General features: G+C 30.9%; 2 protein-coding genes across 7 annotated transcripts in view; one reads left to right on the forward strand and one right to left on the reverse strand.

Annotated features, from left to right (window-relative positions):
- The window catches only part of LOC129913020 (protein sickie), a 375,806-nt gene that overhangs the window by 106,209 nt on the left and 253,274 nt on the right, over positions 1–16,323 (forward strand). The window lies entirely within an intron of this gene.
- On the reverse strand, positions 2,841–5,818 carry LOC129913023 (uncharacterized). The gene is made up of 2 exons (XM_055991358.1): positions 3,658–5,818; positions 2,841–3,596 (listed from the first exon to the last, which is right to left on the reverse strand). The coding sequence occupies exons 1-2, from the start codon at positions 5,140–5,142 to the stop codon at positions 3,174–3,176; spliced, it is 1,908 nt and encodes a 635-aa protein (XP_055847333.1). The 5' UTR covers positions 5,143–5,818; the 3' UTR covers positions 2,841–3,173.

Genomic DNA, 16,323 nt, shown 5'->3' on the forward strand with positions numbered 1-16,323 from the left:
TTGAATATGTAGGTATCTGACTCTCTCAAAACTGATCAAGCAGTTTCAATCAGTGCATTCCAATTGGAAAAATTAATTCTTAAAGAATCTTTCAGATACTTGTTGTCTTTTATGATGATCAGTTTTTTTTTTTTTTTCTAACCACCTCCACAAAAACTCCCAACAAAAACAGAGACAAGACAACAACCGGCAACTCAATTCATCTGATCCAGTAGTGTTTCATTCAGTCAGTTACCGACCAACTGTTGAGCGGTTAAGAGTTGTCCGTCGTTGAGTGTATCTTATCCAAACATAAAAAGATACTTTATGAATTTGTTACGTATCTTTTGAGATTCTTTCGTACATTGAATGGAATTTCCGCAAACAATTTTCGAATTAAATTTCGCGAGAAATTATTATTATTATTATTTTTTTTTTTAAATAAATGTTTGTGTCGTCTCTCTGTAGGCGTCTTGAAGTGAAGTGAGTTATAGAGCTCTGGTGCGATTACTCATTCTTCAGGATAATTGAATGAGTTCAATTATTTCATAGAAAATAAAAATTATCCAATGATGAGTTTTTTAAAAATAAATTTTGCGTTCTTTTGTGCTATTTTCTATTAATTGTGTAGATGGTTTTGAATCTTTATGATTGTATCTTTTAGTGACATTTTTATGAGATCAACAAAAAGATACTTTTCTGTGGAGTTAATTTAACCAAAACCGGATAAGTAAATAACAATAACACTTTCGTGTGTAACAAAAGGTGAGTCCAGTCTCATTATAATATAAGACCCTCAAAAAACCTACAGACAGTTTGTCCTCCCTTATTTAAAGATACAATAAAGGTAGGTTGGGGCACTTAGGAAGGTACATTATTATGGTCCTTGAAAGATAACAGAGTTGAGGTTGTCTTTTGTTTCGCTTGTCCATTGTTAGATAGGTTTACGTTTACTTGAATCCTCCAACATCAAACCACCACCGGCAATGGTGCAGTTAGTGTGACATGTCAACTGTGCACTGTGTGACATGTCATTCCGATTGTTTATCTTTTATACTGTATCCGTATCTATCGGTACTGACCATATGTTTGTTTTTTTTTTTTGTGTCTATTTTTTTGTATCTTTTTCAACCTACCGCATTTGTAATTTCTTATTTCTTATTTTTTTTGTATTAAAATTGTCATTTTTGTTGTTTTTGTTTTGTTTTTTCTTGTGACAATTACACTTTATACCGATTATTTGTATGTCATCTGTTTGTAATGAGGTTTTGAATTTTTCAGAAAAAATAAAAGAGAAGAGGATATAATTTGAACTTTTTGACCTTTTTTTTATTGGATAAGTTACACTGAGATGTCGATTTAGGGTTTTTTTTTTAATTGAAATTGATTTGAAGTGAAGGGAATTTTTATTTATTATTATTTTTTTTTTACTTCAAGACTTAAAGTCAATGAAAGGTTGTTTTGAATGAGTTTAAATGATTGTGTACTCGAAGGTAAAACAAAATTTAAATTGATTTTTTTTTTATTGTTGTCTTGTTTTTATGATAAAGTGGTTTTGGAGTGTGGTTAACTTGAATTTTTTGTTTATTTAGGTTGTTTTTATGATTTTTCTATTAAAAGCTATTAAATTATTTTTTATAATCGTTAGGTTATGTCGTAGGTAAACAAGAAAATAAAAATAATATAGAAACAAACAAACTTTTATTGGCCGGTAAAATTTCGTTAATCTATATAATCGTTGTCGGTCGGTCGTTTACCTGTAAGCTGTAAGTGAATAAAAAGATAATTTTATTTGGGCATTGGAAATAAGGAATTGAATACAAAATCTTAAGTTAAAAATGTCAAGAGTAGATTAATTTTTTTTTTATTTTGAAATTATAGAAAACAAATTTATTGTCTAAAAAAGAAAAGATTAAAAAAAATCAAAAGAATTTGTGTAAAAAAATTTTCGACACTGAAAAATTTGCTAGTTTTTTTTTTCAAAGCATTAAAAGTAATGTTTTAAAAATCAAATTGGCTAACAATTTGTAGGCTAACCATTACACGATAGTTTTTACATACACCAGTAAAATAAAGAAAAATAATATTTGGGCATTTGAGAAACTTTGAATTTTTCAGTACAAAATTGGTTTTTTTTTAAACCTATCTCCTAAAAGTAGGATCGACAATAACGATGATTTTTACTAATAATACTGGTCGGCAACAAACTAAAAAAAGTCGATAGCAAGAACTTTATAAGGTGATTTTGATTGACTTTAGTGTGCTGAATTCAAAACTGTTTACAGATTTTTTCTATCACGTCTAGTTTTTGAGCTATACTCATCACTATTTTCGCTATAAAGCTTCAAAAACTAATTTTTAATTGAGTTTTTTTTTATGTTTAGTCAAAAATATATATATTTTCCGTAATATGTTGCTCTTTATAAGTCCAAATCAGAAGACGCAAGATGTAATTTGATTCAAAAAACCATTCATTACTTTGAAAAAAATAATCAAGATTTTGAGATTTCTATCATAAATTTCTTTTTTCAATATCTTTGAGAAAAAAAAAATAATTTTGAAAAAATATAAATACCTTTAGGACGTGTTGATATGGCGTTTTGAGATTGCATAAGTAGTTTTACAAAAAAAAAAAAATTAACGGTGATGTAATTCGATGTCAAATGTACCGAAAAACACGCGTTTTTGACCTATTAATATTCAATTATTTCAAAAACGTGACGTGCCAGTGAAATTTTGACTTCAGATTCGGACTCAGCACACAAAATTCCTCTCGAAAAGTAGGGTTTGGTTCTTGCTCTATATCCGTTGCCGACCAGTGTAATGGTAAAGAACTCGAGGTGAATATACCTACCGTAAAACCGGGTGACTTTGGCACGTTTTCAAATTCAAATGTGAATAACTTTTGCAATAATTTTTTTTTTTAAATGAAGATTTCAACCAATTTACCTACTTCGCTCATTCTATAGGTATGATTAATCTTGAAGAAATCTGTCCGACAGTTCTATAGATATTTGCCAAAATATGGGTGGCCAAAGTCACCCTCCATTCCGGGTGACTTTGGCCGGTAGGACGTTTGCTATATTTGCAGTTCAACTACAAGTACCACGTCAGTCTAACCCACCCCAAATGAAAGACCAGATTTTTTAAAACATGTGGGTTTTTATTTGATTAAAAAAAACAAAACCTTAAAATTAGCATAAATTTTGATATCCTTCAAATGATATGGAAAAAAATAGTCTCTCTCTGCGGTCAACCGTTGGAACAGGAAGTTTCTTCTCCAGATCACTTTTGGTGACTTGTGCAACGTCTTTTTTTTCTGGGTATATGAAGCTGTACCCAGCACCTCTTCGCAGGAATGACACTGTAACCTCATCGTTATCAACATTTAAGATGCAGCCGACGTAAAATGTTAATTTTTTCTTAACTGGAAACTTGACCAGAAAATAGTCACCAGCCTTTATGGACGATTCTTCGCTGGCCATCATATCTTCGTCAATCATAATTTGTTGCTCTTGCCAAGAAGCGAGGTTAACACTGTCCGAGTCATCCAAAGACAAAGACTGGAGCGAGTTTAGAGTGGTATTGATGGTTGAGGAGTCTGATGAAACGATGACCTGTTAACATACAAACCTAGTTAATTTATTTCATCAATAAAATAATGAAATATAATCTTGCCTTGCGGCGTCTTGGCTTCCGTCTGTGACTTATTTTTGAGGGGCCGGGCTGATCCGTGGACATTTCTTCAGTGACATCATCGGGTGCATCTACATTGGGAGAATGTGTTAAAACGCTCGACGATAATGTGAAGTCCGCCATAGTGACACTAGCACCTGGTTCAGTGTTAACTTTTTTCTTTCTTGGCTTCCTGGTTGAGGTATCCGGGGTCCGAAGGCTCTTCATATAGTCCAATACTGAATCGCTAAGGTTCATCATGTTGCTGGTAGTATTATTTGTTCTTGATTCAGTTTTGTCGAGTTTACTTAAAACTTGTTGCCTATCGCATGGATAAATTCCAGTTGCCCGGAAGCCAGATATCAAATTTTCTCTTGCCTTGTCGTTCTCATGTAACCTGTCCCAGACTTTTTTTAGAAGCCTAGGAAACACATCTTTCGGCACTGTTTTGTTTTTCGAGTTAGCAATCTTATACTCTGTTAAAGTCTTCCTCCATAATGTTTTAAGAGGTCGAAAGAATGCTACGTCTAGTGGTTGAGCAATATGAGTGCAATTGGGGGGAAGGCAAATAAATTTGATATTATTTTCTTCAGCTAGTTTGATAACATCTTCTGAAAAATGGCTCGAAAGATTGTCACCAATGATTGCCTTTGGACCAGTTAACCTCCGGGCGTAAGGGAGGTAGATAGTTTGAAACCAATCGGAAAATACCCTGTTATCAAACCAACCATGAGATGTAGCATTATATCGAGAGCCAGGTGGACCACCCTCCATCCAGTTCTTGTAAACATTTTTGGCTTTATAAACAACGTAAACAGGCAACAACTGTCCTGTTGCTGTGCCACAAAACATGAGAGAAACTGAGCTTTTAGAATGGGCCATAACTTGTTCTGGATACTTAACGCCTCTGGAGAAAATGGCTTTCTTGGATCCTGGATCGTCTGTAAAATTGGTTTCGTCATAGTTGCTGATGTTTTCAGGTGGTATACCTTCCAAACTGTTTTCCAAGTTGTTGAAGTAGCTAGACATTGTTGAGACTGATATGGCTGCCCTTGCTGGAGTAATATTTTGGCACATTCGAGAAGTTATTTGGTCTTTGTGCCTTTCCAGAAATGAATGTGCCCAATCCTTCCCTGGGAAATTGTTATTAAACTTGGAAACACGTTTGCCCTTTCTGTCGAGAAACCTCTTGGTGATGTGGCGAAGATCGAGGGTTGAAAGTGGAAATCCCCAGTTACTCGTTGTTAGAAGCATTTTTACGATGCAGGCTTCTTCGTCTTCCAAAAGAGCGGTTGGCCCACCAACAGATTTTGTGTGAAGCTTCTTAATTTTGTTTTGGAGCGTGGATCTTGAGATGTTGAACTCTTTTGCGGCCTTGTTTAATGACATTTTCCCTTCTCGAACTTGTAATAAAGCATCTTCCAATGTTTCAGGGGTATAGTTTTTGTAAGGCTTTTCGAACCCCGTCCTTTTGTATGTGTTCGGCATCTTAATTCTTCTCTAAAATGTTCATATAAGTTTATGAACTTCCTTTTATATGTGTATGCTGGTGGTTGTTATAGCAAGCATCAGGATGGTGATTACATTTAAATTATGTATTGGTGCTGCCAAACATTGCATATGTGTATTACATTATAACTACAATTTAGTGCTGCCAAATGTTGATATGCATGATCTGATAACCTTCTTATTATATTGCCAAATATAAGTTTTGTCAATATATAATAATATATAAAAACAAAGTCTAGTGCAAAAATTAAGAGGGTGACTTTGGCCACCCGGCCAAAGTCACCCGATATGCCGGCCAAAGTCACCCTACCATATGGCATTTTTTATATAAAAATTAAAATTAATTTTTGTGAAATAGTTACAAGAGTAGAATGAAAGAAATTCAACTTGCAAAGCAATACACATAACGGAGTTAAAGTCATTTGGCAATCCTATTTCTGCAATATGTTCAACCCATCCAACATTTTCAGGTATTTTTTTTTTTAGCATTTTGAAGAAAACTAAATTTTAATATAAATTAATTTCTAATTTTAATTAAATAAAGCTAGTATGATCACTTTTAAATTCATCAAATTATACGAATTTACAAAGAAACTTGGAAAAAATCAGACAAATCCTTCATATATTAACAATTTTTTAAAAAAGTGTCCATGTCAAAATCAAAGTCACCCGCCAGGCCAAAATCACCCGGTTTTACGGTACCTTTATTTGAGCGTTTTAGGCGATTTTCAGACATTCTATAAAAAAACTGAATGTGTTCTAAAATTTTTTAGAAGCGTGGACAAATGAAAATCTTGTTTCGTTAAGAAATTTTGAAGTCGCAGTTCTGGCTTCAATGTGTATTACACGATTTCTACGTTTTCTGATCATTTTGAAATGATTTCAATATTTTGAATTTTTTGTTTGATTCCATACCTAATTAATTTTATTTGTTAATTTTTTTTTAAATTATCTTAAAGTTATACAAAAGTTTTTGAATAATTCCTTGAAATTCCACAAGTCGTTTAAAAAAGTGTTCTAGAGGTGGAATCGTTAATAAAATGAATTCTAAAGAAAACTTTTTGTTTTCAAAATATGTAGACGGAAAACAAATAATACCTCAATTTTCATATAAAATCGTTGGAACCATTTTTTTTATAAAATCAAACTTTTCTAAAATATTGTAAAAAAAAAAGGCTACAAAACAAGTTTGAAGTAAATCAGCCCATCCGCTTCGATAGTAACCCAGTGTGGAAGCGGTTTTCAGAGGTCAAAAGTTAAAATATTATTCGAATAAATCAGTGATCAGGAAATTTAGGATAAATTGTGTAGGTAAATTGGTTCTTTTACAAAAATGCATAATTTGATTTTGATAAAATTTTGTTAAAATGTAGGTAAATTTTTTTAATTTATTTATTTTTTTTTTTATTTATTTAAATAAATATTGATTTTTGGATTTTAACGATTTGTTTTTAAAATAATTTCAAACATGAGAAACTGATTTTCCATAGATTACATTTTTAATGATTATAAAATATGATATTTATTTGTCATATTATAATGAAAGTTAAGATTTTTCAGTTTGTCTAAAAATTCCCAACTTTTTTTTTAAACTGATGAAAGGATTTCCATGCTTTCTTTTGTGTGTCCATAGCAGACCCTATGAATTTCAAGTAGAAAATACAGAAAAACTACTTAATAAAAATGACAAAAAAATCTTGAATGCACTATCCTATAATACAAGCTAAAAAAAAAACTGTACTTTGATTTTTTATTTCATTGGATCATCAAATTTATGGTCTAATGATCTTCATAGCAAAACGACAAGGTATCAATTCCTATATTTTTTAATACAAATTTAAGTGAATTGAAGTGAATATTTATTTTATTATAACTAAGTTAAAGCATTTTTTTCCAAAGGGTGAATTTGATTTGCAAAACGATGAATTTGGAACGAATTTAAATTAAAAAAGGATTGTCCTAATTGTTTAAAACCTCCTCCTTAAATTTTTTAAGTTTGTTAATTTTTTCCTCGAGAAAAAAAAAAATGTCTACAAAATTAATTTCCTCTCTGTTTTGCAGAAATATTATAAGCTCTTATTAAACATGCAATCCTTCATCCGGAAGCTTTTTTCAATCATTTAAACAACAATACCCTTGTACTCCAGTAAGATGTATCACATGTCGTCTCCAACTTAATTTATCTACATATTTCTTACAATATTATAAATTATTGTCTGTGAATGAATGTCTCGTAATTATCTTATGTAAAATGTCTGTTCCCTAATTTTAGAAATGATTTGTTCACACTCTTAACAAAATTTCAATTGATTTTTTTCAAAATAAAAATTAAAAATGCTGTTCATGTTTTGAGACTTTTTAGACAGCTATAATAATTGCTACTACACTCGTGGTAATTTGCATTTCGAACATGAAATTAATACTCATTTCACACCTTTGAACAATTTATTTCTTGTCACATTTATTTGCTTAGAAAAAATATATTATTGCTTCTTCTTTTTTTTTCACAAAATTTTCTATCTGATATAAAAATATCAAATATTCAATACTCCCCCATACAATTTGTCATCAATTGCAGTTGACAGATTTCGTGATCGTCATATTCAAATGCATCCAGAAACACCAAATTTCCCCAAAGGGCTTCCTCTCATCCTATAGCCTACCATAAAATATCGAACTAACATTGATTTCAAACCAGTAAATTCAATTATGGCACACTCTTAAATCAACTCCAACAGCAACTACTCTCCTAAATACCACATTTTGACCAGTTATCTAACTGCGATATTAGACACCTGGGAGGCCCATCATTCTGTCCGCCACATAACGACACATCACACACGTTTCAATTAGTTTACGTGTCATCGACATTTTTTTATTTATATTTTCAAAACGCACTCGAACTCGAACTCAATTAATGAACGAACGACTCGAATTTGCCCTGCGTACGTGGAAGTAGTTAGTACCTACTCGACTCGTACTCAATCCTGCACTATTCTAATGGAGTACTGCGAGGTGCTGTGCACCATTTTAGGAAAATGGGTGAATTGACGACAAAACACCGTTGAGAAACTAATCAGCCAATTATTATCGTCTGCTTGATTGCCAAAATTGTATTAATTAATTATCACTACGTGTTGTGTTGTCTGTGTGTGTTGAGTTTTTTTTTTTTTTTTTATTTTTTTTTTTTTGAAAAATGAAAAAGAGTTGATTTAACCACACGAATGGCGGTATTTTTTTCGATACGGCGACCTTGTACACGAAAATGAACATTATACGGATATCAGCAAGTTCTTCCTGTGGTCTTTATCTTCACGGTTCTAGCTAGCTCGTTACTGTCTGTTGGAAACCACACACACGGACCTCCTGAGAAACTGGCCCAGCCTAGTTCGAAGTTTCAATGTTTACCCATTAGTTACTTAAATAGTCTGAGAAGGTGTGTTGAGAAAAAAAGATAAAAGAACCAAAAAACAAGGCAACACAAAACACAAAATACAAAATACCTACAAAATACAAAATACAAAAAAACAAAATACAAAAAAGAACAAAATACATAATACTAAATACAAAAAAAAAACAAAATACAAAATGTAAAACAATAAATACAAAATACCTACAAAATACAACAAAATACAAAAAATACAAAATACAAAATACAAAATACAAAATACAAAGTACAAAATACAAAATACAAAATACAAAATACAAAATACAAAATGCCAAATACAAAATACAAAATACAAAATACAAAATACAAAATACAAAATACAAAATACCAAATACCAAATACCAAATACCAAATACAAAACACAAAATACAAAATACAAAGTACAAAATACAAAATACAAAGTACAAAGTACAAAGTACAAAGTACAAAAATACAAAATACAAAATACAAGAAACAAGATACAAAATACAAAATACAAAACACAAAATACAAAATACAAAATACAAAATACAAAATACAAAATACAAAATACCAAATACCAAATACCAAATACCAAATACCAAATACCAAATACCAAATACCAAATACCAAATACAAAACACAAAATACAAAATACAAAGTACAAAATACAAAATACAAAGTACAAAGTAGGGGAGAGTGGGGCCAAATGTAACACTTTTTTCTAAAATCGATGGTTCTCCTACAAATTTGAAAGTGGGTCAACCAGACCTTTTTTAAATTAAAGACCCATGTTTTAGCTCCAAGATCCATCATAAAAATTTAGCAAAACATAACGGTAATGTTGAAAAATATAGCTTCCAAAAAAAAAATCGTGTTGTTTCAACTTACCCCACATACGGGGCAAAGTGTAACACATACCGGGGTAGGTTGTACCAAGAACTAAAAATAAGAGAAAAATACCTTTATTTGTTTATATTTATTTGTTTTTAATTAATAACAATAAAAACAAATCTTAGTCATGAAATTTTGGTGCAAATTTGTAAAAAGTGGAGCAAATCCAAGATTTCCAGAGAAAATTTGACAGTAGTCTTAAATAAAAGTTATTCGAATTCATAAATTGTTTTATAAGCTTTATGAATTCAAATGGTGGTTCAAAAATGTGTTTCCAATTTCAAAATAAATACAAATTCAATTACAAGCATTCATATTCAGGGTTGTTAATTATATTAGGTAAACAGTTTTTCAGTATAGGTAGGTTTTTACATGGTACAACTTGCCCCGGAAAAATGTTACAACTAGCCCCAGCATGAAATTTGGCACATAAAATCAATTTAAAAAAAAAGCGAAACTGATATAGACATAACACATACACGCAATTTGAGCCAAAACACGGTTGCATATAACAAAAAAACACTTAGCACTCTATCTTTTTCGGGTAAAGAGGTAGACCAAAAATAAAATTAAAAAAAAAAGTTACAAACATGCATTTTTTGGGCACCACTAGTGTAACTTCTCACCCTGTCGTCTAATCTTCATCTGAAGAAAATGTGCCGGTAGATATTCAAAAATTGAGCATTTTTCTCCTTTACGCGTTTCTTAATATTGAAAGGAACATCGCTTTTTTTAGCTGTTAATTCTTACCCCTGTTACATTTAGCCCCACTCTCCCCTACAAAGTACAAAAATACAAAATACAAAATACAAGATACAAGATACAAAATACAAAATACAAAACACAAAATACAAAATACAAAATACAAAATACAAAATACCAAATACAAAACACAAAATACAAAATAAAAAGTACAAAATACAAAATAAAAAGTACAAAATACAAAATACAAAGTACAAAGTACAAAAATACAAAATACAAGATACAAAATAAAAAATACAAAATACAAAATACAAAATACAAAATACAAAATACAAAATACCAAATACCAAATACCAAATACAAAACAAAAAAACACAAAATGCAAAATACAAAATACAAAATACAAAATACAAAATACAAAATACAAAATACAAAATACAAAATAAAAATACAAAATACAAAATACAAAATACAAAATACAAAATACAAAAATACAAAAATACAAAATACAAAATACAAAGCACAGAATACAAAAAACATATAATTTTCCAACTTAAACCACGTAAACTATCAAATATCTAGTCATACAAAAAAATAAAAAAAAAAAAATTGATCCGAGTATTTAGTATCTCGCTAGATCAAAGGTGCCGTTTAAGAACCGCTTAAGCGGTCATTTGTAACATTTTTATGTTTACACGCTGGCGGGCGTTGGACTGTTACAAAAAAAAATTATAAAAAAAAACTGAGTGACTAATTCCTCGGATGTAAACACAACACGTGTGTGGGCGCTCTATGACTATGACGACAACAACGACAACCGCGACGACTATATAGTAACGAATATTAGCCTTAAGCTATATTGTCGATTTTGGGGCGGGAAATTCAAAAAAAAAAAAAATATAAATGACTGTTGAACGGACACTCTGTCGTTAAACCATAAATTATAGGTTAAACCACAGAAAGATACACAACACAAACAACAAAAAAAGAAGGTCTACTTAACGAATGAGGATGAGTTTCTATGTTGTGTGTGCTCGGTAAATTTGGTGTTCCAAACTCTTATAGATCCGATTAATTCATTTGCTATGTGTCATTGACTTGGGGGTTAGAGGTTTTTTTTTTTTTTTTTTTAATTTTTCGTTAAATGCTTTCGACACGTTTATTTCCAATTTTAATTGAGTTGTGGTGACTGAAATTATTGAGAGAGAAGTTATTAATTTTTTTTGTTTTGTTGGAAAATATCTAATTTGAATAAAATTTAAATTTAAATTGAAGCACAAAGAGATGTGTTGAGTGATAGTTAAAAAATATAGTGAGTCATAATTCCATTGCATGGAATTATTTTAATGAGAGGTAGAAAAAAGGCACAGATTCTAATCGAAGATCGGAAATCATTTATTATGGATGCAAGTGTCACAAAAAAAATTAAGTCAACTTGTAAGAGAGAAAGAATCTTAGAATGCATTTTGGACCATCAAAAAATTTTCCATTTTTGAGTATTTTTACAAAATTGTATTGTAGTCAAAAATTTTACTTTTGAGTTAAAATAATCATCATTGAAAAGTTATTGAATAGGGTCTTTTTTGAGACCCTATTCAATCAAAAAAATTAATTTAAATATAATTTTGAACATACCACTAATTGCTATGTTTGCTAAATACTTTTTTTTTTTCCCTGACAACGAGCTTTTTGACATTTGTATGTATCATTTTTTCAGACCTTAAAAATTATATCCAAAGCATTGTTGTTCTTTTGAACATAAAAAAATTGTTCAATTTTATATTGCCACTGAACAACCAACAACTATTCACGCAATATTTAAGAACCAGTCCACTGTTATTGCCAAGTTTAAGATAGGGTCTTAAGATATTCGTTAGTCTTTAGAAGAATTTTTGTTTAAAATGTAATTAATAAAAAGCTTTTATTATATTTACTCTCAATTAATTTTTTTTTTAGTGAAATTTTACTGATTTTCTTTGGACCTCATAAAATTATGTTTCTAAAACCCATTTTTTCGGTGAGATGAGTTTTCTTAATAATCCTCAAAAGAAACTATTAACAGCTTTGCTGTTGTGTTTATTTAGGAAAAAAAAATCCGGGAATAGGTATATTAAGACCCCCTTTTCTATCAAAAAGTTTGGAGATGTTTATGAAAAAAAAAAAAAATAAAGAAGCACTGAGACCTTACAATTGATGACGATACAATCCCTGTATTTCAAAAATGTACTTTAGGACCCCTTGGGTTTGAACTTTACTATTTTGATGATATTTTGTTTTTAAGAAAACGGTGTATTGTATAATGCTTTTATGACCCTATAAAGATATTTGCAAAAATAAGTAAAAGTAGATGAAATATTCAAAATATCTCCAAGGATCTCTTTTTTATTAGTTTTATTGACCCCTTTCCTTTTAGGACCTTAGTCCTTAGAAAAAATAATTTAAGACATTTTAAGTAAATGAAACATAGTTTATGTTTAACTTACAACTTTCAGAAAAAAAACCATTAAAGTTCCTTGGGCCCAATTGAGACCTTATTAAAATTAGGTTTTAAATAAACTTTGTATTTTTCATTGTTGTGAATCCCCTCACCTTTGCAAAGTCTTCAACTTTATTAATTATCACTGTGTTTCACCCCACTCACAACTTCAACCAAAACTCCATCTATTACAAACCTCATCTTCTAATAGTTTCCTTTTTTAATTGATTCGATCACCATAATTTAATTTGCATGCAAAACAATCAATTATACGAGAGTACATTGCGTCTGAATTGGCTGTTTGTCCTCGTTTCTTTTTTTTTTTCTTTTAATATCACGACACGATATTGTGTAGATACAACATATTCCTTTAATGGTTGCTTAACAAGTGGTGGTGTTTCTGCTCCTCTCCACTCTCCTACCAGCTGCATATAAAATATCAATCTTTTAAGCATAAATCTATCTATCTACTCGGTGTATATCTATTTCTCTGTAATAATTTAGAATTTCTTTTATGATTATTTTTTTTTGTTTGGTTTATTAAATTGCGGCGTGCCAAATAATTCACGCAGATTCAGCTGCACGCTTGTATTAATTTTTTTTTTTTTCTTATTAAGCCGCCTCCTTTCCGCCATTTACCCTCATTTTTCAATTTATCTATAAATTCACCCACAATGTCCCAGATACAAAGATACTTTTTTTTAAGCCACGCAATTTATTTAATTTTGCTTTCTGATTAATTTCTGTAGTTTTTTGTTTGCTTCTTTTGTTATTCGAGTAATAAAAGTGTGTCAATTGGCGTCAATGATGAAAACATTAATTCAAGAATTCGCAAATCATAATGCAAAATAAAAGAAAAAAATAAACGCAAGTCAGCTAACACGCTTGGTTGCAAGAAATATCAAGCACAAGCCGGGCTTCTGCCGCGCTGCCACCGCCGCCGATGAGCCGCCACCACCGCCGACGCTCGCTATAGCTGTCGTGTGTTGTGGGCATAAAAGGAGCCACAAATAGATGCGGATTGGGGCACGTTCTTTTTGCATAAATGTTTGTATATCCAGCGTGTCGTCGTCGTTTTGGTCGTTTGTCGTTTGGTTAATTCTTCTATAATCCACGCTTATATATTTGTGCACTGTACCTATACTCTCCAGGCTTTTATATTTATATTTGTGCAAAAAAAAAAAAGAAGAATCGTTTTGTTCCACCACACCAGACAAGACAGACTTGCCATAGAGATATTACCATCTCGACCATATGCTAATTGCAATTGACAAGTCAGTTTGCAAACTCGCACTGGTTGTGCTTGATATTATGCCCAATTGTGACTCCTTTGAAGGAAGAAGAATTTCACCAAAATGAAAATAAAAATGAAGCTATGTCAAAAATTAAAAACAAATATTGACCTTTAAGGTCTTTGACCCTATTGAACTTTTTCACTTTTTTGGAAGCAATTTTATAATTTTAAAGACATTTTTGCTTTTAAAGTTTTCTGATGTCTGGATATCAATATTTGTAGGTAAAATTGCTTAGCGGGATTTAGGACCTTAAAAAAACTTTTAAGAAATAATTATACAGAATATTTGTAGGTCATTTTACTAACGGTAATCCGTAATAGTGTCTATCATCAAGATATTTCCTTCAAGTGTTTTTTTTTTTTGTTCCTTAAGACCCTATAGTAAGAAGATTTAAAATTTCTACGAGCCCATCGAACTTTTTCACTTCACTTTGGAGGATTTTCATAATCTAAAAGACTTACACTGACATGTTTGTATATAAAAATTGCTAGGTAAATGAGATTTAGGATCTCAAGAAAATTTTATGAAGTAAATTATAAAAACTCTTTGTGGATCTCCCTCAATGCAATATCTCGCCAACAGTAACTATTGACACTATATTTCCCACCAAACGTTTCTTTGGACCATACGACCCTATCAAGAGTATTTATAACTGTAAACAACTCATTTATAAAGATACGTTTTAGGGGTCCCTTGTCCTTCGAATAGTATTTTCGAAAATATTTTTAAAGTTTTGTTCCATTTTGTTATCATTCTTACATTTTGTATAATGAAATTTGAGTGCCAATATATCTCATGACCCTATTAAATTTTTATTCAAAAATATGCATCTACAAAGCTTACCTATTTATTATAATTTGAAAATCTTATAAAAAAAAAAATTTGAAAAAAATTAGGGCAAAATTATGGGAAAAGACTTAGGACCCTATCGATTCTTAGCTAAAATTTTTACTACTGATACTTTCAAAATTAAGTGTGAAACCTTTTGCTTTGATTAAATTTTCTTTCTAAATTTTCTTCCACAGTAAAGAATTGTATCCGTTAGAGGTCTCAATCGAGGCTCAGTCGTATACTATTTTCTTCTTAATGCTTAAAGTGTTCAAATTAATGAATAATGATAAACCTAATAATATTAAAAATACTCCTACAAAACCCACTATTTACTTTACGGGTCCTTATCTTCTCAAGGACCCAGACGTGTTTTCTTGAATCATTCCTTAAAGACCACAATTTTGAAATAATATAGTATTGTTCACTTTTTTGGTATGATGCAGATCAAGAGGTTTTGAGTTCACTATCAAATTTTCTACTAATCGAGACCACAGACATCTTATTTCACAAACTTTTTTTTTAAGTGCTTTTTCTCATTTTCTGCTGGTGAAATTCACCTGTTTCTTTAAGTAGGTTAAAGCCAGATAGGCTCTACGATAGTCCTTCGTATGAATTACGTCATTTTTTTTTTCTCCTTAAAAAAAAAAAGACCAACCGATAGCCATTTGTGACCAGGTTGTTATGGAGCTTGAATTGTGGGATCGAAAAAAAAAACAAGGAAGAGTATAGAAGAAGCGCATCTCGTATCTTCTATTTGAGATCTAGACTCTCTCTCTAATGCCGGAAGGTGGACAACGGCTCTAACGATGAATACGAATACGACTGTTTTGAGGATAAGATTTTCATTCCTAAGTCATGCTGATGAATCAGAAAGAAAAGTTTCTAAAGATTAATGTTGATCCTCAAAAGATACAATTTGACATCGAATACCATTTGTGTTGTTGTTGTTGTTGTGAGGGAAAAAGTCTTGTCCCGTTGTGACATTTTTTTTTCTCCTTCATATCCAAACCATGTGTATGTTTTGAGACCATTCAACTGTGTTTTTTTTTTTTTGTTTTTCCTTTTTTGTTTTTATTTTTTTTTTTTTGTGCTCATGGCCTTAACCTTTTGAAGGCACACCACACACATAAAATGCTTTTTTTTTGTGGCAAGAACGTGACACAACACAACCCGGTTTTTGGACACATTTTTGTTTGGTTTTGCTGTGTGTGTTGTGTTCTTGGGGTGTGCCTCATGTATATTGGATTTGATTTGCTTGTTTTACGGTTGATTGGGTTTTGGTTTTCTTTTGAGTTTTTTTTTTTTTCTTTGATTTAACCCGGCAAAGATTGAAATGTCACTGTGAACACAAATTGAGGAAGTCAAGTGAAGAAAATTATAGCATATAACTTTTCGATGGCCTCAACAAACAATAAAGAGTGTGTCTTGTGTTTAGTTAACCTTGGATATCCGTTCCCAATCGAACTAATAAAAATGCTAATGAGTATCATTTATTGATGATATTACAACATTAAGCGTTAACTTTGATGACTTTCTTTACCCCAAAAAAGGAGCTA

The sequence above is a fragment of the Episyrphus balteatus genome, chromosome 3, assembly GCF_945859705.1.
Source record: "Episyrphus balteatus chromosome 3, idEpiBalt1.1, whole genome shotgun sequence".
In the NCBI taxonomy this organism is placed as follows: domain Eukaryota; kingdom Metazoa; phylum Arthropoda; class Insecta; order Diptera; family Syrphidae; genus Episyrphus; species Episyrphus balteatus.

Excerpts from the sequence above, each read along its gene's own strand:
- LOC129913023 (XM_055991358.1), bottom strand. The coding sequence starts at position 5,142 with ATGCCGAACACATACAAAAGGACGGGGTTCGAAAAGCCTTACAAAAAC. Across the intron at positions 3,597-3,657 it reads GGAAGCCAAGACGCCGCAAG|GTCATCGTTTCATCAGACTC; the intron begins GCAAGATTATAT and ends GTATGTTAACAG.